We start from the raw sequence: 22,390 nt of genomic DNA, 5'->3' as shown, positions 1-22,390 counted from the left end.
TACTCCCCATACATAACTGCTTAATCACTGGGGTTAGTGTGGTACAATGGATAATCGGGTCGACCTTATCTGCATCTTCACCATTAGTGGAAAGCACACTTGGTTCACTTGGAACTGCTGCGGGTTTTAAATTCGTTATCTGGCTACTCGATGTCGGTGTCCTCAGGATTCTTGCTCCAATGTTCTGCTCATTTATCAGTGGAGTGTGTATAGGTTCAATGCAATTAATGTTCCCCTCAAGGTTTGAAGAGTCATTACTGACTAACTGCTGGTCTCCGAAGTTGGGACTTTGCGGCGTTGTGTTGAAGGGAGACATTTGTCCCTGCTGTAGATATGATTCAGGTTGTGTTATTTCCATTACCTGAGGATCAATGTCTTGTCCATTTTTTCGATCCGTACTAAAACACTGGCAATTCTCAGTCTGCTCCTTGCAAGTTAAACATTCAATTAATTTCTTTAGCAAATCCTCAGCATCCTTCTGTGACCGTGCAGCATTATTAATCTCTGTTCGGCTATAATGATCCCAGGTACAGGTGGAGTACAGGTCCACAGGTCATTGAAAGGGGCAACACAGGTGGAGAAGGTAGTCAAGAAGGCATACGGCATGCTTGCCTTCATTGGCCGGGGCATTGAGTATAAGAATTGGCAAGTCATGTTGCAGCTGTATAGAACCTTAGTTAGGCCACACTTGGAGTATAGTGTTCAATTCTGGTCGCCACACTACCAGAAGGATGTGGAGGCTTTAGAGAGGGTGCAGAAGAGATTTACCAGAATGTTGCCTGGTATGGAGGGCATAAGCTATGAGGAGCGATTGAATAAACTCGGTTTGTTCTCACTGGAACGAAGGAGGTTGAGGGGCAACCTGATAGAGGTATACAAAATTATGAGGGGCATAGACAGAGTGGATAGTCAGAGGCTTTTCCCCAGGGTAGAGGGGTCAATTACTAGGGGGCATAGGTTTAAGGTGAGAGGGGCAAGGTTTAGAGTAGATGTACGAGGCAAGTTTTTTACGCAGAGGGTAGTGGGTGCCTGGAACTCGCTACCGGAGGAGGTAGTGGAAGCAGGGACGATAGGGACATTTAAGGGGCATCTTGACAAATATATGAATAGGATGGGAATAGAAGGATACGGACCCAGGAAGTGTAGAAGATTGTAGTTTAGTCGGGCAGTATGGTCGGCACGGGCTTGGAGGGCCGAAGGGCCTGTTCCTGTGCTGTACATTTCTTTGTTCTTTGTTCTTTGAAGGTCAGCGCATAAACCTTTTTTCTTCGGGCTTGGAAGAGGCGATTCCTTTGGCTTGTCTTCAGTTGGGCTGGAACAGTCTTCAGCGCTGTGCCCTTCATTGTAGCATGAGAGACCGTCATGGTCATGCTGCTGTGTAGTGGAGCATGGTAGGCTGTTATAGCCTTCTTGCTGTTCACGTGAGCATGGCAGAATTGCATTGTCTGCCGCTGGTTGGTCAGGAGAGGTTGCTAGACCCTAATGGTCTTGTTCCTGCAAGGACCGCACATTGGAGTCTTGCGTTGCTTCTATCGTGGAGGCTGTCCACGTGCTCTCTGTGGAGGCTTGTGACTCTGGAGTCACTTCTTGTTCATGCGAGGACTGCGCTCTGGAGTCTTGCATTTCTTCTTTCATAGAGTCGGGAACGTTGAGTGGGACGTTGACCACGCTCTGTGTGGCAGCAGGGCGCTCTCCGTGTGCTTGCACCACTCCCTGTCTGTTAATGTCAGGCTGCAGTATCATCCGGTACTGATAAGTTGGGACGTCATATCTGCTGGGTTGAAGATCCTCAAATCCGAAAAATGAATCCGCATCTGCGTCGGATTCAATGTGGGGGCCGCCAATGTGCAACACGAAAGGTTCGTCCGAGTCATAGTCGTATAGGACCACGGAGCTATCATTGGGCTCGCGAGGTCCGGAAACACTGTAAAGATCGTCATCGAAGTATTCGAGGTCGGAATCATCGGCTTGTGCGTAGGTAACTGCTTGTCGGAGGGTTCTTCGGAGGTCAAATTCATCTCCTGGGTCAATTTGCGGCACTGTGCTGTCATTCCAGGTGAGGGAAGGTTGTTTTACAGCTTTAACAGATTTTTGTTTTTTTGATTTGGGACGTTTCCCTTTTAAATTGGATTTGGGACGTTTCCCCTTTAAATTGGTGCGGTCTGGGGCCTCTGACATCCTGACGCTCGGTATGTAGCACGTAGGAAGCGACTGCGCATGCTCAGATCGCTGTTCCTTTACCGATGGCCATTTTCTTGACTGCGCATGCGCGGCATTTCGCGCATGCGCAAACAAAACTTCCGGTTCTGCGCACTGCTCGCGCAACTGTGCTAGCGTGATACCTTTAGCAAGATGGCCGCCGACCTCGACCCAGCCCTCTCTCAGGCCCGGGATTTCGGCCTCTGGGAATTCGGGCTCCGGGATCCCAGCCACGAGGTGAGTACTGCCGCTTTTCTTACCTTTACTTGCCGATTGGATTGCGTTTTCTTCACAGTACTTGGAGAATTTGTCCAGGACTGCCTGGTAATCGTACCTTTGCTGCCTCCTGAAGAACCTGAACCTTGTGAATATTTCTCTTGCCCTTGCACCGGCGATGGTGAGGAGAAATTCAATTTTTTCGCTATCATCCAGGTCTTGGAGTTCAGCTGCCACCAGGAACAATTCGAACACTTGCCAGAATCGCCGCCAGTTTTCGCGGAGATCGCCGTGGCACTGGAGCGGCTGCGGAACCGGGAGCTCTATCATTTTGCCTGGACACTGCTGGTTGTCTCTGCACACTGAGGTATGCCGGCAGGTATCGATCCACTCCTGTACCATGTGGTGTTGGGTTCTCTGGTGCACAGATGAGCCAACACAGTTGTATGTGGTACAACTCTATTTTATTTTAACTCTTATCTACAGTTCGTTCTGGATACTCTGCACGTGCTGTCTCCCTGAGTGTGTCGTGTAGCAGGTCTGTCCTGGTCCTCCTCTCCAGCTAATACTGACCACCAGGTGTCGTGTTTGTGCTTTTATATCTTTCTGTGATTGGTTGTGGTGTTGTGTGTTCTGATTTGTCTGTTGGTGTGTCTATCATGATGTGTGTGTTTGAATATCATGACAATAAAAGTTGGAGGGGGACCTCCCTCTTACCTTCCCCACGGGTTAGTGTCGAAAAAAGTTCCGTTGGGGCTCTTCTAGCGAGCCCGAAAGTCCGTGGTAGCGGGAGCTGCCGAATCATGCGGCTCAGCTCCGCATAGCCGCACCCAGAAGTCTATGGTTCTAATATTAACCACTGATGAACCCATTTCACACTGGTCAAAAAAACATTAATATCAATATCAGGAACAAAACACATTCCCATCTCGTTCTTCCCCCAATTAAGTCACAGGATAATAACTGGAGGGGTAAACTCTGGCAGATTTTTACATTCCAAGCATGTCAATATCGAAGTTAACTGGAACACTATCAACACCTCCCCAATATCAGTTGAAATTAGCAGCAGTTTTTCAAACATAAACAATCTGTAACAAAGGTATCTATAACAGAACACATGACTCATCTTAAAATTTACAACCATGGGGCAATGTGATTGGACATGCTATTTTTCTATTGAAATTCTTGCTTCATGCCAGGATATAATATTGGAAAAGAGGTAAAAGTCTAATACTTTGGAATCAAAGATTGGATCTGAGAAAGCTACAAAACATTTTTTACATGAATTATTCATCTGTACAGACAAGTCAGACACTGGGAAAGCTTCATTGGTCATAGCTGGAAGCCACTGTTCGTCTTCACCATTTTAGTTAATGAACTCATGCAGATGCACTCAAGTCAATTCCATTGAACTCAATAACCACCAACAATTTCTGACATCACTCTGGAGACTGGAAGTTTCAACTCTGACAATTCTATTAACTGCTGGTAATCTCTCACTATTTGTCGGCAATGACCAAAGAACAGCTCAGATCCTGACTATCTGTAAATTTGTGATATACAGCCTTTAAAAGATAGTTCATGCCCAGTTATTGATACTTTCAAACAACTTTATTGCCGTCATCAGCCATATAAATAGATAATAGGAGCTGTTAGGTAATTTGGATATTCTAAATTCTCCATCAGTGTACCCGAACAGGCGCCGGAATGTGGCGACTCAGGGATTTTCACAGTAACTTCATTGCAGTGTTAATGTAAACCTACTTGTGACAAGAAAGATTATTATTATTCCTAAAAAAATGCTGCAAAGTTTACAGCGAACAAAGGTAACAGATACTTGGGAAAATTGTACACAGCCTTTCAAGTCTCAGTCACAACTGGGATAAGGGACGCAATTTTGGTGCCAGGAGCAGGTTTAATGATGCCAAGGAACCAAAAAACAGGAATGCAGAATCAAATTTATCTTCAGAATTACAATCAGAAAGGGTGCCGGTGAAAGCAAAATACTTCTGTTACTGAATAGCTGGCAGTCAATGTTTCAAGATAAAAATAGCCATCCAGGCAAGGTCTAAAAGAGCTGATGGCACTTTAAAGATTACACACACAAGCATTATTGGATTCTACTCCAACATAATTAATCATACCACAGCATTAGCATATCACGCCGCTCAATTAGTAGATCAAACCCAGCATTATTTCAAACCTCAACATTAATGGAGCACAGTTCAACATTAGATCATAGCACAGCATTGAGAGATCACAGCTCCAACATTACTGGATTGTGCCCCAAAAGTAGTGCATTGTACTCCAAAAGTAGTGGATCACACGCCAAATGTAATGGATCATGCGGCAATTGCAGTGGATCCCGTGCCAAAAGTAGTGGATCATGCCAAAAATGTAACCAATAGGCCTCGACATTAGTGGATTGCGCACCAACATTAGTGGATCATAAGACCATAAGACATAGGAGTAGAATTAGGCCACTTGTCCCATCGAGTCGAGTCTGCTCCGTCATTCAATCATGGCTGATATTTTCTCATCTCCATTCTCCTGCTATCCCCAGTAAGGCAGCTTCTTTTAAATTTCAGGAGTTTAAATTAATTTAAATTAAGCAAGTATTGTGCAGTGTGGGTTAATAAGGTCTGCCCCACCCACTCACATAACTGGTTGGCAGTTAAGTGTCAGTCACTTAAATCTACCTTGATCTAAAAGCAGGTGGGGGAGGGGAGTCAATTCAGGACAATTTGAAAAGAGCAACTTGTAAACTCACTCCCAGTGAGTTCTCCCAGTGAGCCAGAGAAGACACAGCCAGAGTGAAACAGAACCAAGAGTGAGTTTGGGAATTTGAATCTAGGTGGGAATTCAAAGCTGGGTGGGGAGGAGGTGCTTTTTATCCCTGGTAAGTGACTGGTAAGTAGTGTTTCTGTTTTTGTGTTTCTTTTCATTGGGAGATATATATATTTTTTTCTTTGTTGTTTATTTTATTTTGGGGGGGGGAATTGTAATTGTTGAAGTTAACCGAAGGTTTAAGACGTAGCAGGAGATCTCAGACCCGTGTCATGCTCCTCGTGTGCGATGTGGGAGCTCAGGGACATGTCCACTGTCCCTGGATCCTTCACGTGCAAGAAGTGTGTCCAGTTGCAGCTCCTGTTAGACCGCTTGACGGCTCTGGAGCTGCGGATGGACTCACTTTGGAGCATCCGCGATGCTCAGGACGTCGTGGATAGCACGTTTAGCGAGTTGGTCACACCGCAGGTGAAAGGTACTGAGGGAGATAGAAAATGGGTGACCAAAAGACAGAGCAAGAGTAGGAAGGCAGTGCAGGTGTCCTCTGCGGTCATCTCCCTGCAAAACAGGGATACCGTTTTGGATACTGTTGAGGGAGATGGCTCACCAGGGGAAGGCAGCAGCAGCCAGGTTCATGGCAAGGGGAATAGACAGGCCGTTCTGCGGACGCAATCGAGACTCCAGGATGGTATGTTGCCTCCCTGGTGCAAGGGTCAAGGATGTCTCGGAGCGGCTGCTGGACATTCTGGGGGGGGGAGAGGGTGAACAGCCAGTTGTCGCGGTGCACATAGGCACCAACGATGTAGGTAAAAAACGGGACTAGGTCCTACAAGCTGAATTTAGGGAGTTAGGAGTTAAACTAAAAAGAATGACCTCAAAGGTAGTACATAGAAAAGAAAATAGAAAAATACAGCACAGGACAGGCCCTTCGGCCCACGATGTTGTGCCGAACCTTTGTCCGAGATTAATCATAGATTATCATTGAATTTACAGTGCAGAAGGAGGCCATTCGGCCCATTGAGTCTGCACCGGCTCTTGGAAGAGCACCCTGCCCAAAGTCAACACCTCCACCCAACACTAAGGGCAATTTTGGACACTAAGGGCAATTTATCATGGCCAATCCATCCAACCTGCACATCTTAGGACTGTGGGAGGAAACTGGAGCAGCCGGAGGAAACCCACGCAGACTCCGCACAGACAGTGTCCCAAGCCGGAATCGAACCTGGGACCCTGGAGCTGTGAAGCAATTGTGCTATCCACAATGCTACCGTGCTGCCCTTAAAAACAAATAAATCTGCACTATATCATTCTACCGTAATCCATGTACCTATCCAATAGCTGATTGAAGGTCCCTAATGTTTCCGACTCAACTACTTCCACAGGCAGTGCATTCCATGCCCCCACTACTCTCTGGGTAAAGAACCTACCTCTGACATCCCCCCTCTATCTTCCACCATTCGCCTTAAATTTATGTCCCCTTGTAATGGTTTGTTCCATCCGGGGAAAAAGTCTCTGACTGTCTACTCTATCTATTCCTCTGAGCATCTTATAAACCTCTATCAAGTCGCCCCTCATCCTTCTCCGTTCTAATGAGAAAAGGCCTAGCACCCTCAACCTTTCCTCGTAAGACCTACTTCCATTCCAGGCAACATCCTGGTAAATCTTCTTTGCACCTTTTCCAAAGCTTCCACATCCTTCCTAAAATGAGGCGACCAGAACTGTACACAGTACTCCAAATGTGGCCTTACCAAAGTTTTGTACAGCTGCATCATCACCTCACACTAGCACACCATAGGCCTTCTTCACAGCTCTATCCACTTGAGTGGCAACTTTCAAAGATGTATGAACATAGACCCCAAGATCTCTCTGCTCCTCCATATTGCCAAGAACTCTACCGTTAACCCTGTATTCCGCATTCATATTTGTCCTTCCAAAATGGACAACCTCACACTTTTCAGGGTTAAACTCCATCTGCCACTTCTCAGCCCAGCTCTGCATCCTATCGATGTCTCTTTGCAGCCGACAACAGCCCTCCTCACTATCCAAAACTCCACCAATCTTCGTATCGTCTGCAAATTTACTGACCCACCCTTCAACTCCCTCATCCAAGTCATTTATGAAAATCACAAACAGCAGAGGACCCAGAACTGATCCCTGCGGTACGCCACTGGTAACTGGGATCCAGGCTGAATATTTGCCATCCACCATCACTCTCCGACTTCTATCGGTTAGCCAGTTCGTTATCCAGCTGGCCAAATTTCCCACTATCCCATGCCTCCTTACTTTTTGCAGAATCTCAGTAATCTCAGGATTGCTACCAGTGCCACGAGCTAGTCAGAGTAGGAATGTCAGGATAGATAGGATGAATGTGTGGCTCGAGAGTTGGTGCAAGAGGGAGGGATTCAAATTCCTGGGACATTGGAACTGGTTCTGGGGGAGGTGGGACCAGTACAAACCGGACGGTCTGCACCTGGGCTAGAGATGTTGGGGAGAGTTTAAACTAATGTGGCAGGGGGATGGGAACCGATGCAGGAAGTTGGAAGGTAGTAAAACAGGGACAGAAACAAAAGGCAGTAAGGGGGAAAGTGTAAGGTAGAGAAGCCATAGTCAAAATTCAAAAAGGGCGACAGTACAAGGTACAGTGACTGAGGGCAGCTCAGTGAATAGGACCAGGAATACTAAAAGGAATAAAACGGGAAGTGAAAACATTAATGGTAAGCGACGCGGCAGGTTGTTACATGAAGATATGGGTTCAACGACAAGGAAAATTAGGAGAAAGGTTAAGAGGAAATATAACTTAGGAGAGGTTACTGATCAAGGTGTTAAGATTCAGAACAGAGGTAAAAAAGCCAACATAAGTGTACTTTACCTGGATGCTCGTAGTATTCGGAATAAGGTAAATGAGTTAATGGCGCAAATCATCGTGAATGACTATGATTTAGTGGCCATTACTGAAACATGGTTAAAGGATGGTCATGACTGGTAGTTAAATATCCGAGGGTATCAAACTATTCGGAAGGACAGAGTGGATGGTAAGGGATGTGGTGTAGCTCTGTTATTTGAGGATGACATCCGGGCTATGGAGGATAAGGTTGAATCCATTTGGGTGGAAATCAGGAATAGCAAGGCAAAAAAGTCACTGATAGGAGTAGTCTATAGGCCACCAAATAGTAACATTATGGTGGGGCAGGCAATAAACAAAGAAATAACTGATGCATGTAGAAATGGTACAGCAGTTATCATGGGGGATTTTCATCTACATGTCGATTGGTTTAACCAGGTCGGTCAAGGCAGCCTTGAGGAGGAGTTTATAGAATGTGCCCGGGATAATTTCCTGGAACAGTATGTAATGGAACCTACAAGGGAACAAGCGGTCCTAGATCTGGTCCTGTGTAATGAGGCAGGATTGATTAATGATCTCATAGTTAGGGAACCTCTTGGAAGGAGCGACCACAATATGGTGGAATTTAAAATACAGATGGAGGGTGAGAAGGTAAAATCAAGCACTAGTGTTTTGTGCTTAAACAAAGGAGATTACAATGGGATGAGAGAAGAACGAGCGAACGTAGACTGGGAGCAAAGACTTTATGGTGAAACAGTTGAGGAACAGTGGAGAATCTTCCAAGTGATTTTTCACAGTGCTCAGCACAGGTTTATACCAACAAAAAGGAAGGACGGTAAAAAGAGGGAAAATCGACCGTGGATATCAAAGGAAATAAGGGAGAGTATCAAATTGAAGGAAAAAACATACAAAGTAGCAAAGATCAGTGGGAGACTAGAGGACTGGGAAATCTTTAGGGGGCAACAGAAAGCGACTAAAAAAGCTATAAAGAAGAACAAGATAGATTATGAGAGTAAACTTGCTCAGAATATAAAAACAGATAGTAAAAGTTTCTACAAATACATAAAACAAAAAAGAGTGGCTAAGGTAAATATTGGTCTTTTAGAGGATGAGAAGGGAGATTTAATAATGGGAGATGAGGAAATGGCTGAGGAACTGAACAGGTTTTTTGGGTCGGTATTCACAGTGGAAGACACAAATAACATGCCAGTGACTGATGGAAATGAGGCTATGACAGGTGAGGACCTTGAGAGGATTGTTATCACCAAAGAGGTAGTGATGGGCAAGCTAATTGGGCTAAAGGTAGACAAGTCTCCTGGACCTGATGGAATGCATCCCAGAGTGCTAAAAGAGATGGCTAGGGAAATTGCAAATGCACTAGTGATAATTTACCAAAATTCACTCGACTCTGGGGTGGTCCCGGTGGATTGGAAATTAGCAAACGTGACACCACTGTTTAGAAAAGGAGGTAGGCAGAAAGCGGGTAATTATAGGCCAGTGAGCTTAACTTCGGTAGTAGGGAAGATGCTGGAATCTATCATCAAGGAAGAAATAGCGAGGCATCTGGATGGAAATTGTCCCATTGGGCAGACGCAGCATGGGTTCATAAAGGGCAGGTCGTGCCTAACTAATTTAGTGGAATTTTTTGAGGACATTAACAGTGCGGTAGATAACGGGGAGCCAATGGATGTGGTATATCTGGATTTCCAGAAAGCCTTTGACAAGGTGCAACAGAAAAGGTTGCTGCATAAGATAAAGATGCATGGCATTAAGGGGAAAGTAGTAGCATGGATAGAGGATTGGTTAATTAATAGAAAGCAAAGAGTGGGGATGAATGGGTGTTTCTCTGGTTGGCAATTAGTAGCTAGTGGTGTCCCTCAGGGATCAGTGTTGGGCCCACAACTGTTCACAATTTACATAGATGATTTGGAGTTGGGGACCAAGGGCAATGTGTCCAAGTTGCAGACGACACTAAGATAAGTGGTAAAGCAAAATGTGCAGAGGATACTGGAAGTCTGCAGAGGCATTTGGATCGGCTAAGTGAATGGGCTAGGGTCTGGCAGATGGAATACAATGTTGACAAATGTGAGGTTATCCATTTTGGTAGGAATAACAGCAAAAGGGATTATTATTTAAATGATAAAATATTAAAACATGCTGCTGTGCAGAGAGACCTGGGGGTGCTAGTGCATGAGTCGCAAAAAGTTGGTTTACAGGTGCAACAGGTGATTAAGAAGGCAAATGGAATTTAGTCCTTCATTGCTAGAGGGATGGAGTTTAAGACTAGGGAGGTTATAGGGAGGTTATGCTGCAATTGTATAAGGTGTTAGTGAGGCCACACCTGGAGTATTGTGTTCAGTTTTGGTCTCCTTACTTGAGAAAGGATGTACTGGCTCTGGAGGGTGTGCAGAGGAGATTCACTAGGTTAATCCCAGAGCTGAAGGGGTTGGATTACGAGGAGAGGTTGAGTAGACTGGGACTGTACTTGTTGGAATTTAGAAGGATGAGGGGGGATCTTATAGAAACATATAAGATTATGAAGGGAATAGATCGGATAGATGCGGGCTGGTTGTTTCCACTGGCAGGTGAAAGCAGAACTAGGGGGCATAGCCTCAAAATAAGAGGAAGTAGATTTAGGACTGAGTTTAGGAGGAACCTCTTCACCCAAAGGGTTGTGAATCTATAGAATTCCTTGCCCAGTGAAGCAGTAGAGGCTCCTTCATTACATGTTTTTAAGATAAAGATAGATAGTTTTTTGAAGAATAAAGGGATTAATGGTTATGGTGTTCGGGCCGGAAAGTGGAGCTGAGTCCACAAAAGATCATCCATGATCTCATTGAATGGTGGAGCAGGCTCGAGGGGCCAGATGGCCTACTCCTGCTCCTGGTTCTTATGTTCTTATAACCCCTGATCCTCTTCTTAATCAAGAACCTATCTATCTCTGTCTTAAAGACATTCAGTGAATTAGCCTCCACAGCCTTCTGCGGCAAAGAGTTCCACAGATTCACCACCCTCTGGCTGAAGAAATTCCTCCTCATCTCTGTTTTAAAGGATCGTCCCTTTAGTCTGAGATGGAGGAGGGGCTGTGGGCTGTTGCCCTACGTAGGGTAAACTCATCGTCCTCGTGTGCCAGGCTAAGCCTGATACCATTCAAGGTTCTACACAGGGCGCATATGACTGGAGCGCGGCTCAGTAAATTTTTCGGGGTAGAGGATAGGTGTGGGAGATGCTCGAGAAGCCCAGCGAACCACACCCACATGTTCTGGTCATGTCCGGCACTACAGGGGTTCTGGGTGGGGGTGGCGAAGGCGCTTTCGAAGGTGGTGGGGGTCCGGGTCGAGCCAAGCTGGGGGTTGGCTATATTCGGGGTTGCAGAAGAGCTGGGAGTGCAGGAGGCGAAAGAGGCTGATGTTTTGGCATTTGCGTCCCTAGTAGCCCGGCGAAGGATATTGCTTATGTGGAAGGAAGCCAAACCCCCGGGCGTGGAGACCTGGATAAATGACATGGTAGGGTTTATAAAACTAGAACGGATAAAGTTCGCATTAAGGGGTTCAGCTCAAGGGTTCACCAGGCGGTGGCAACCGTTCATTGACTACCTCACTGAACGATAGAGGGAATGGGAAGGCATCAGCAGCAACCCAGGGGGGAAGGGGGGGGGGGGGTGGGGGGAGGACCCGGGCGGGTTCTCAGGGATGTCTCTGTATATGTATAGATATTTGTATTAGGTAATGTATCTTGGACTGTTGGATTGTATTTTTGGAGAGTAATTATTTTTGATAAGGCAGTTGCCATTTAGTTTTTTGTTTATATATTATTTATTTATTTGTTAAAAACTGGCCACTGTTATTTATATTGCTTTATTGTTGTTAAAAAGGAAAAACTTTGTATTGTTATGTTTGGCCAAAAAATTTGAATAAAATATATATTTTTAAAAAATAGTCTGAGATGGTGTCCTCTGGTCCTTGTTTTTCCTACACCTGCGAACATACTCTCCACGTCCACTCTATCCAGGCCTCGCAGTATCTTGTAAGTTTCAATAAGATCCCCTCTCATCCTTCTAAACCCTAATGAGTACAGACCCAGAGTCCTCAAATGTTCCTCCTTCCAGGGATTGTGTCCCAATATTAATGAATCATGGCCCAACATTAGGGGATCGCGCCCCAACATTAACGGATAAGTCCCGACATTAATGGTGTAAGGACGCACCTGTTTATTTCCTTATTTCGCTTTTATTTTTTGCTATTACTATTTTGATCCATGGATGAGTATTTGACCTGTGACTTGAATGTAGCCTGTCTCTTTACCTCAAGAAAAAAACATAGTCTTTATCTTTAAATCAAGCAGGAAGAATTGGGAAGGCATCTGTGATGACTCTCTTTGATTGACTTGGCTGGTGGCCAATTATTTGGCTCAAATGTCTGTGCCCTGCCCGATGGCCAATGATGATTGGTTCTGGTCCCACTGACACGTTTTAGTGTCACAAGGCTGGAGTTTGTTTCACTTTCATTTCTGCAGGCTGGATGGAGGAATCTAACCAACTCACTTCATGAACATGCTGTTAAGTAGCAGCAAAAGGCCACCGTGAAAATATCTCCAGAAAAGGCTGTGCAAGCAGAATCCAGAATCTGGGGTGAGATTCTCCGACCCCCCGCCGGGTCAGAGAATCGCCGGGGGCTGGCGTGAATCCCGCCCCCGCCGGTTGCCGACGTCTCCGGCACCAGATATTCGGCGGGGGCGGGAATCGCGCCGCGCCGTTTGGCGGGCCCCCCCGCGCGATTCTCCGGTCCGGATGGGCCGAAGTCCCGCCGCTAAAATGGCTGTCCCACCGGCGTAGATTAAACCACCTACCTTACCGGCGGGACAAGGCGGCGCGGGCGGGCTCCGGGGTCCTGGGGGGGGGGCGCGGGCCGATCTAGCCCCGGGGGGGCCCCCACGGTGGCCTGGCCCGCGATCGGGCCCACCGATCCGCGGGCGGGCCTGTGCAGTAGGCGCACTCTTTTCCTTCCGCCTTCACCATGGTCTCCACCATGGCGGAGGCAGAAGACTCCCTCCACTGCGCATGCGCGGGAATGCCGTCAGCAGCCTGCCGCGCATGCGCCGCCCGGAGGTGTCATTTCCGCGCCAGCTGGCGGGGCACCAAAGGCCTTTTCCGCCAGCTGGGACGCGATTCTCCGTCGACGCGGCGCAGGTCAGGGGCCGATGAAAGAGGTCCCCGTGGCGATTCTCCGCGGTCAACCAGCCGAGTTCCCGCCGGCGAGGTTCTAACATGGTTCCACCCGGCGGGAGCGCGGACCCGCAGCCCCTGTGGCCATCCTGGTGGGGAGAGGCGGGAATCAGACTCCGGGAAGGGGGAGGCCTCCACGATGGCCAGGCCCGCGATCGGGGCCTACTGATCAGCGGGCGCGCGCGATCCAGGGGGTGCCTACCTTCTTCCGCGCCGGCCCGCTGTGTGGCTCCACCACGTTGCGCGGCGCAGGCGCGCAAGCGGCCACCGCGCGCATGCGCGGACCCGCGGCGAGTAGTACAGGGCCCGCGGCGCGTAGTGCAGGGCCACGTACGGCAGCTGGAGCAGCATAGAGTACTCCAGCACCGTGCTGGCCCCCCGTGGGCAACAGAACCGCTGGGCCAAGAGGCCCGTTGACGCCGGCGTGAAACACTCCGGTGTTTCGTCGGCATCAATACTTCGCCACGTTTTCAAAGCATCCCGTCCATGATTTGGGAAAAGTCGCAGAATTTTACAAGGGTTAGGGTAGGATAAACAAAGACAGCGCTCGCTGGAGGGCGAAAGAGAGAGTGAGATAAAGCATGATAGTTTCAGATTACCAATACAACAGAACTGGGTTGAACCTAGTTCAGAGAGAATTCAAAAGAAAGAGAAACCAAGAGAGATTATGATAACATAAAGGGGAATCCAAAAGTATTCTATGCCATATAAGTAGTAAAAGGGTAGGAGGGATAATACCTGCCCTTTTACCTCCTCTTGCCTCACTGTCCAAGACCCCAAACACTCCTTCCAGATGAAGCAGCAATTTACTTGTACTTCTTTTACTTTAGTAGACTGTATTAGCTGCTCACAATACAGTCTCCTCTGTTTTGGGGAGATCAAACGCAAACTGGGTGACTACTTTGTGAAACACTTCGCTCAGTCCACGAGCATGACCCTTATCTTCCAGTTGATTGCCATTCGCATTTTTGTTGTAAGACTGCTATGGTGTTCTTGCGAAGCTCACCCGAGTTTGATTAACAGTACTTCATTTTCCAATCAGACACGTTACAGCCATGAACTCTGTCCTCCATTTTGATTCATTGTTTCTTTGACCAAAAGCCAATCTGTAAATTGTTTTCATGTTGTTGCTTTCAGACATTATTCTTCCATTAATATCCAAAGCACTAATGCCTGTTTCTTTGTTACAATCATTACCACTCCCTTTGATTTTATTACATGACTGGTTGTTATTTAATCACTCACATCCTCCACTCGATCCCAGACAATCCCTTTTGTTCGTCCTCTCCCTCCCCAATTCCACCCATCACATTTATACCTCTCTTCAGTTCTGAAGAAGTTATTTTTGACTCAAAACATTAGGCGGGTGTCATGATATGCAAACATGCAGCTAATGAACACATAGAATAGGACACGACCAATGAGCAGTGAGGACACTCAGGGGTGGTATCTCACTATAAAAGGGATGAGGCACTCACACCCTGCCTCTTTCCACATACCAACATCTACAGAGTGAGACAGGGTGTAACCTCAGCACCACACCCCAGCACGTGGCTTAGAGCAAGGCTGGTTCAGTTAGACTGAGTTACAATATTTAGATTAGCAGAGAGTCGAACTCATTGAGAACTGTGCTAATAGTTCAATAAAACACATTGAACTCACTTCAAAGTCTGGAGTATCTTTTACTCAAAACTGCATCAAGTGGCAGCCTGTGTTATTCCAAATTATATAACACAACAGCGGGATTCTCGGATTCTGAGACTAAGTGTTAATGCCGGGGCACAATTCATGGACTTTCACGACTGCAAAACTAACGCCAAACCTGGACCGATTCAGGGACTGTGGTAGGGCTAGCACCGGCTCCACGTGGAACACAATCGATTCCAATGAAAAATGGTGCAGGATTCGCCGGATCCGAGATTGACACTCAGTAGGCTGACAAGCTGCAGCCGCACATACACATTACAATCCCCACACGCACTCATCCCAGCCAACAAGATGGGAACAGAGGGCACCCAGGGGGGCGGCCTAAGGGAACACCTATTCAACCCGTGGCCCTAAGTTCATCGTGGGCTATTAGCAGTGTGCGCAGCTGCATGGCTGCCTTGCCAGCTGCGGCAATGGTGTTCCGTGCCCGTCCACCCCGACCCCACAGCCCACCTCCTCACTAATCCCCCCTCCCTTGGCAGATGCACCCGAGCCAGCGGCACAACCGTCAGAAAACTATGGCTATGTTGGACACTTTCCGTATCCACTTTTTCTCCCTCAGCAGCCACGACGCCAGTTTCACGATTTTTAAACGCACAAGTGACCTGCACCGTCGGGAACTCGGCCCATCGGAGGCGGAGAATCGCGGAGGCCCCGGAGAATACTGGGTTGGGCCCGCTAATGACATGCAAATGATGTGCACTATATGTGTGTTCCGGACCGCATTGATGCCGCTGTCGAGGTGATGGAGACTTTTGATTTGACGTCAAATCAGCACCCGCTGCGATTTTGGTGTCGGAACTAATTCTCTGCCCAATCGCGTTTCGTGATTTTAGCGACAGCCAACGGAGAATCCTATCCCATAACTCTCTTTTTCCCTCCACAGATGCTACTAATCCAACACTTGAAACAGAAATTGATTGAAATATATGGCAGGCTAGCAGCATCAAGAAGACAACGATTAGTATTTGGTTGGAATACGTCATGAGAATTAATCCAAAATGTAACTTACCGTTCCTCTTCCAGACAATGAATAATTTCTGCTTTTAGTTCAACTTCGAATGTATATGGATTTAAAATTATTTATTGTTAAATGGAAGTCTGACTTTTTCCCCCCTTATTAACTTTTCCCCTTATTAACAGGCGCTGGAATGTGGCGACTAGGGGCTTTTCACAGTAACTTCATTGCAGTGTTAGTGTAAACCTACTTGTGACAGTAGAGATTTTTTTTAAACTTCATACAATTTAAATAAAACCAGAATTCTTGTCATTTCCTTTACTGTCCCACCTCACCTGTCCTCCAGTTGGTTGGAATCTGTACAGTGCAAAGGTCATCTGTAGATTCATCAGCTGAGCTCCCAATGAAGTCAAAGCTGAGGCAGTTCAGGACAAGTTTGAGGAGATGCATAACCAAATTGTGTTCCATTTGATCCTGAAGGTTTAAGGGCTTCGCCAACACCTAAACAGAACAAGAATCTTAAAACGGAAACAGCCTGTGGACTGAAAGCATAGAGATCTTTACAAATATGTTCCTCTGATCAGGTTGTGGATCAAAGGCAGCAGGTGCTGCATTGATCATGAGGATCACTTTCCCATTTTGCATTGTGAAAAAGCACCCAATGAGGATCTGTATAGTCAGGTGGGGAGAAATTTGGATGGTGGGGTAAAAGAAAAAACTTCACTGCAGAATCACCTCAGGTATGGCAATGATTTTTAATGGATAAGGAATCCAGAAGCCTGGATAATCTAGTCATCAGGAATTCACATCTCATCCAATGCCAGTTTTGAGAATATTGACTTGAAAAAAAATTCTGGAAATAAAAAGTGATATCAGTAAAAGTGATATAGCTGGAAGTTGTTGCATTGTCATAAAAACCCAACTGGTTCACTAATGCCATTTAAGGAAGGAAACCTGACATCTCTCTCCTGTTGGGACCATACATGACATCAGTCCCAATCCAACGTGGTTGACTCTGAGCTGACCCCTGATGTGACTGAGAAAGCTATTCACTTGTACATGATCATTCAGGGATGGTCGATAAAATGTTGGTCTTGCCAGCGAGACCCACATCTGAAGAATACATTTTAAAGAGTAATCAATACTTATATCATTACACACGTCCAAGGGTACACAGTATTTCAGAAAGATAGGGTGAAAGAAAAAGGTGGCGTAGCCCTGCTGATGAGGAAAGGGATCAGTGCTGTTACGAGAAATTGCATAAGCACTGAAGATTAAGATGTCGAATCAGTTTGGGTAGAAATAACAAAGGGAAGAAATCCTTGGGAGGAGTAATCTTTAGGTCCCCAGACAGTAGTTCTACAGTGGGGCACAGTATAAACCAGGAAATACTGAGGGCTTGCAAGAAAGATACGGCAATCATAACAGGTGATTTTAATATGCCCACGGACTGGAGGAATCTACTGTGTTTGGTGTTTGATGTCTAGCAAGGAATCTACCAAATGGCTTGTGACTTGTCCAAACCAGTAACTTTATTAAATCACACGTGGTAAGATAAAAATCTGACATCGAGCAAGTTATCATGGAGTTTCTTTATACTCCCCTGGAACGAGAACATACAGTGCAGAAGGAGGCCATTTGACCCAATGGAGTCTGCACCAACCCACTTAAGCCCTCACTTCCATCCTATCCCCTTAACCCAATAACCCCCCCTAACCTTTTTTTTTGGACACTAAGGGCAATTTAGCATGGCCAATCCACCTAACCTGCAAGTCTTTGGACTGTGGGAGGAAACCGGAGCACCCGGAGGAAACCCACGCAGACACGGGGAGAACGTGCAGATTCCGCACAGTGATCCAGCGGGGAATTGAACCTGGGACTCTGGTGCTGTGAAGCCACAGTGCTAACCACTATGCTACCCGATAAACGACTGTCCTCATGTACGCCTTATAACCATCTCAGGATCACCAGATGTGCCCGCAATTATATCTGAAGGCCTGGTCACATATCCACCATCTCGAGACCCCCATGGTGGATCTGTACCGCCACCTGCTGGTTGGAGGTCACATCACCAGCTCTCTACAATATTGCTTACAGGCATAGCACCACATACCCCCTCCTCAGAAAATATTAATGTTTGTTTGCAACCATTATTCCTATTTTAACTTTATACATTTGTGATATGTTTAAACAATGCAAACAGTTTTAACTAGGATGTTGATAATCATGATATGCCTAGTCAGTGTCCGTCCCTTTCGCACAGGTCATTGTGCCTCCCTCATGGCATCACCCGTGATCACTTGGGCTATTGCCAGCTTTTTCGAAGACTGGTTTACGTGCCGGCCACTTACTTCGATTCCTCTTTACTCTATGCCTTTGGAAGGCACGCATCCTTGATTGCCATGCGTGCATCACCAGCTTCTTTCTTTTTTGTTTCTTGCCATGACACTGTTTGCTGCTTCTCAGTCTGTTTGCTGTTTCTTTTGTCTCCAGCTTGTCAGTCATGACCTCATCTGTTTTCCTCTCGGCAGTGGGATGAGCTAGCTCCCCCAGTCTTCTCCTCTTCCTCCTTCTTGTTTTGACAATTGGTTTGTGAGTTCTTTTGTGTTTATGTTGAGGCTTGGTATCCTCAGGTTCGATGCTGGTCTGCACCTGTGCTCAGAGGTTTGCTGATTCTCAAGTGGATCCCGAGGTGCTGTTCCGTCTCTTCATCTGATTTGTCGTCCTCCGCCTGGATTTCTTTTGAATCCTCATCAACTGTGCACACTCTGATATCTTGTAGGGATCTGTAGTATTCAGCTGGCCACCCGTCTTCTGGGACACACAGTCGCTCAAATAAGTTCAGGGATTCACATGCAAATGCTCCTATGGTGGACTCAATGTCCATGTCTGTAATGACATTGATGACATTAATAAGTTCCATCCAACCATCAGACTCACCATGGACTACTCTCCAAAATCAGTTGCATTCTTGGACACACTCGTCTCCATCAAGGACGGTCACCTCAGCACTTCGCTTTACCGCAAACCCACGGATAACCTCATGATGCTCCACTTCTCCAGCTTCCACCCTAAACACATTAAAGAAGCCATCCCCTATGGACAAGCGCTCCGTATACACAGGATCTGCTCAGACGAGGAGGAGCGTAACGGACATCTACAGACGTTGAAAGATGCCCTCGTACGAACGGGATATGGCACTCGACTCATCGATCGACAGTTTCAACGCGCCACAGCGAAAAACCGGACCGACCTCCTCAGAAGACAAACATGGGACACAACCGACAGAATATGTGAAGATGAGGTGTGAAGTTTCAGTTGGGGCGATGGATAGTTACAAGGTAGCGAGGAAGGATCTAAAGAGAGAGCTAACACGAGCAAGGAGGGGACATGAGAAGTATTTGGCAGGAAGGATCAAGGAAAACCCAAAAGCTTTCTATAGGTATGTCAGGAATAAGCGAATGACTAGGGAAAGAGTAGGACCAGTCAAGGACAGGGATGGAAGTTGTGTGTAGAGTCTGAAGAGATAGGCGAGATACTAAATGAATATTTTTCGTCAGTATTTACTCAGGAAAAAGATAATGTTGTGGAGGAGAATGCTGAGCTCCAGGTAAATAGATTAGATGGCATTGAGGTACGTAGGGAAGAGGTGTTGGCAATTCTGGACAGGCTGAAAATAGATAAGTCCCCGGGACCTGATGGGATTTATCCTAGGATTCTCTGGGAGGCCAGGGAAGAGATTGCTGGACCATTGGCTTTGATTTTTATGTCATCATTGGCTACAGGAATAGTGCCAGAGGACTGGAGGATAGCAAATGTGGTCCCTTTGTTCAAAAAGGGGAGCAGAGACAACCCCGGCAACTATAGACCGGTGAGCCTCACGTCAGTAGTGGGTAAAGTCTTGGAGGGGATTATAAGAGACAAGATTTATAATCATCTAGATAGGAATAATATGATCAGGGATAGTCAGCATGGCTTTGTGAAGGGTAGGTCATGCCTCACAAACCTTATCGAGTTCTTTGAGAAGGTGACTGAACAGGTAGACGAGGGTAGAGCAGTTGATGTGGTGTATATGGATTTCAGCAAAGCGTTTGATAAGGTTCCCCACGGTAGGCTATTGCAGAAAATACGGAGGCTGGGGATTGAGGATGATTTAGAGATGTGGATCAGAAATTGGCTAGCTGAAAGAAGACAGAGGGTGGTGGTTGATGGGAAATGTTCAGAATGGATTTCTGTCACAAGTGGAGTACCACAAGGATCTGTACTGGGGCCGTTGCTGTTTGCCATTTTTATCAATGACCTAGAGGAAGGCGCAGAAGGGTGGGTGAGTAAATTTGCAGACGATACTAAAGTCGGTGGTGTTGTCGATAGTGTGGAAGGAAGTAGCAGGTTACAGAGGGATATAGATAAGCTGCAGTGCTGGGCTGAGAGGTGGCAAATGGAGTTTAATGTAGAAAAGTGTGAGGTGATTCACTTTGGAAGGAATAACAGGAATGTGGAATATTTGGCTAATGGAAAAGTTCTTGAAAGTGTGGATGAGCAGAGGGATCTAGGTGTCCATGTACATAGATCCCTGAAAGTTGCCACCCAGGTTGATAGGGTGGTGAAGAAGGCCTATGGAGTGTTGGCCTTTATTGGTAGAGGGATTGAGTTCCGGAGTCGGGAGGTCATGTTGCAGCTGTACAGAACTCTGGTACGGCCGCATTTGGAGTATTGCGTACAGTTCTGGTCACCGCATTATAGGAAGGACGTGGAGGCTTTGGAGCGGGTGCAGAGGAGATTTACCAGGATGTTGCCTGGTATGGAGGGAAAATCTTATGAGGAAAGGCTGATGGACTTGAGGTTGTTTTCGTTGGAGAGAAGAAGGTTAAGAGGAGACTTAATAGAGGCATACAAAATGATCAGAGAGTTAGATAGGGTGGACAGTGAGAGCCTTCTCCCGCGGATGGAAATGGCTAGCACGAGGGGACATAGCCTTAAACTGAGGGGTAATAGATATAGGACAGAGGTCAGAGGTAGGTTCTTTACGCAAAGAGTAGTGAGGCCGTGGAATGCCCTACCTGCTACGGTAGTGAACTCGCCAACATTGAGGGCATTTAAAAGTTTATTGGATAAACATATGGATGATAATGGTATAGTGTAGGTTAGATGGCTTTTGTTTTGGTGCAACATCGTGGGCCGAAGGGCCTGTACTGCGCTGTATTGTTCTATGTTCTATGTTCTAATACCCTTCGTCGTCCAGTACTTCCCCGGAGCGGAGAAACTACGTCATCTTCTTCACAGCCTTCAACACGTCATTGATGACGATGAACATCTTGCTAAGGTCATCCCCACACCCCCACTACTTGCCTTCAAACAACCGCGCAACCTCAAACGAACAATTGTTTGCAGCAAACTACCCAGTCTTCAGAACAGTGACCACGACACCACACAACCCTGTCATGGCAATCTCTGCAAGACGTGCCAGATCATCGACATGGATACCACTATTACACGTGAGAACACCACCCACCAGGTACGCGGTACATACTCGTGCGACTCAGCCAACGTTGTCTACCTCATACGCTGCAGGAAAGGATGTCCCGAAGCGTGGTACATTGGCGAGACTATGCAGACGCTGCGACAACGAATGAACGGACATCGCGCAACAATCACCAGGCAGGAATGTTCCCTTCCAGTCGGGGAACACTTCAGCAGTCAAGGGCATTCAGCCTCTGATCTCCGGGTAAGCGTTCTCCAAGGCGGCCTTCAGGACCCGCGACAACGCAGAATCGCCGAGCAGAAACTTATAGCCAAGTTCCGCACACATGAGTGCGGCCTCAACCGGGACCTGGGATTCATGTCACATTACATTCATCCCCCACCATCTGGCCTGCGAAATCCTACCAACTGTCCTGGCTTGAGACAATTCACACCTCTTTAACCTGGGGTTACCCCATCTCTGGATCTGTAAAGATTTAATCACCTGCTAATGGTCGCATTCCGAGCATTGTTTGGCATCTTTGAATTTGTCTATATATGTGTTTCTGGAACAGACCTCTTCATTCACCTGAGGAAGGAGCAGCGCTCCGAAAGCTAGTGACATCGAAACAAACCTGTTGGACTTTAACCTGGTGTTGTAAGACTTCGTACATGTCTGTAATATAAGACAGTAACGTGTCCCCCATGTCGTCCACGGAGAGCTCAAGTTCACATGAACCGAAAGTCTCCATCTTTTTTGTTCCGTAAACACCGGCAGCCCCGGCTGATCAATGACTTTCAGCTGCGCGTTTAGCTTGTGCAAAGCAGACCAACTGAGGAGGTTGGCTCTCGTTTTAATGTCAAAGTTGCATCTTAATAATGAGTTATTCAGCAACACCATCGATTTCCATCTGGTTTTAATGGTTTTCGGAGAGTTCTTACTAGCTTTGTTCTTTTTTGAAATTTTGTCTTCATCTTTTTGTTCAGACTCTTCTGG

At 46.7% G+C, this 22,390-nt stretch overlaps 1 protein-coding gene across 1 annotated transcript in view; it reads right to left on the bottom strand.

Moving 5' to 3' along the window:
• The window catches only part of LOC140427374 (ran-binding protein 17-like), a 1,937,807-nt gene that overhangs the window by 1,672,045 nt on the left and 243,372 nt on the right, over positions 1-22,390 (bottom strand). Inside the window, exon 7 of the mRNA XM_072512921.1 lies at positions 16,269-16,434. Coding sequence (XP_072369022.1) covers positions 16,269-16,434 — 166 coding nt within the window. The remainder of the gene's footprint in view (positions 1-16,268; positions 16,435-22,390) is intronic.

The sequence above is a fragment of the Scyliorhinus torazame genome, chromosome 7, assembly GCF_047496885.1.
Source record: "Scyliorhinus torazame isolate Kashiwa2021f chromosome 7, sScyTor2.1, whole genome shotgun sequence".
Taxonomy (NCBI): Eukaryota; Metazoa; Chordata; class Chondrichthyes; order Carcharhiniformes; family Scyliorhinidae; genus Scyliorhinus; species Scyliorhinus torazame.
The sequence above is the reverse complement of the archived record's forward strand: the minus strand, read 5'-3'. Positions and strand labels throughout refer to the sequence as shown.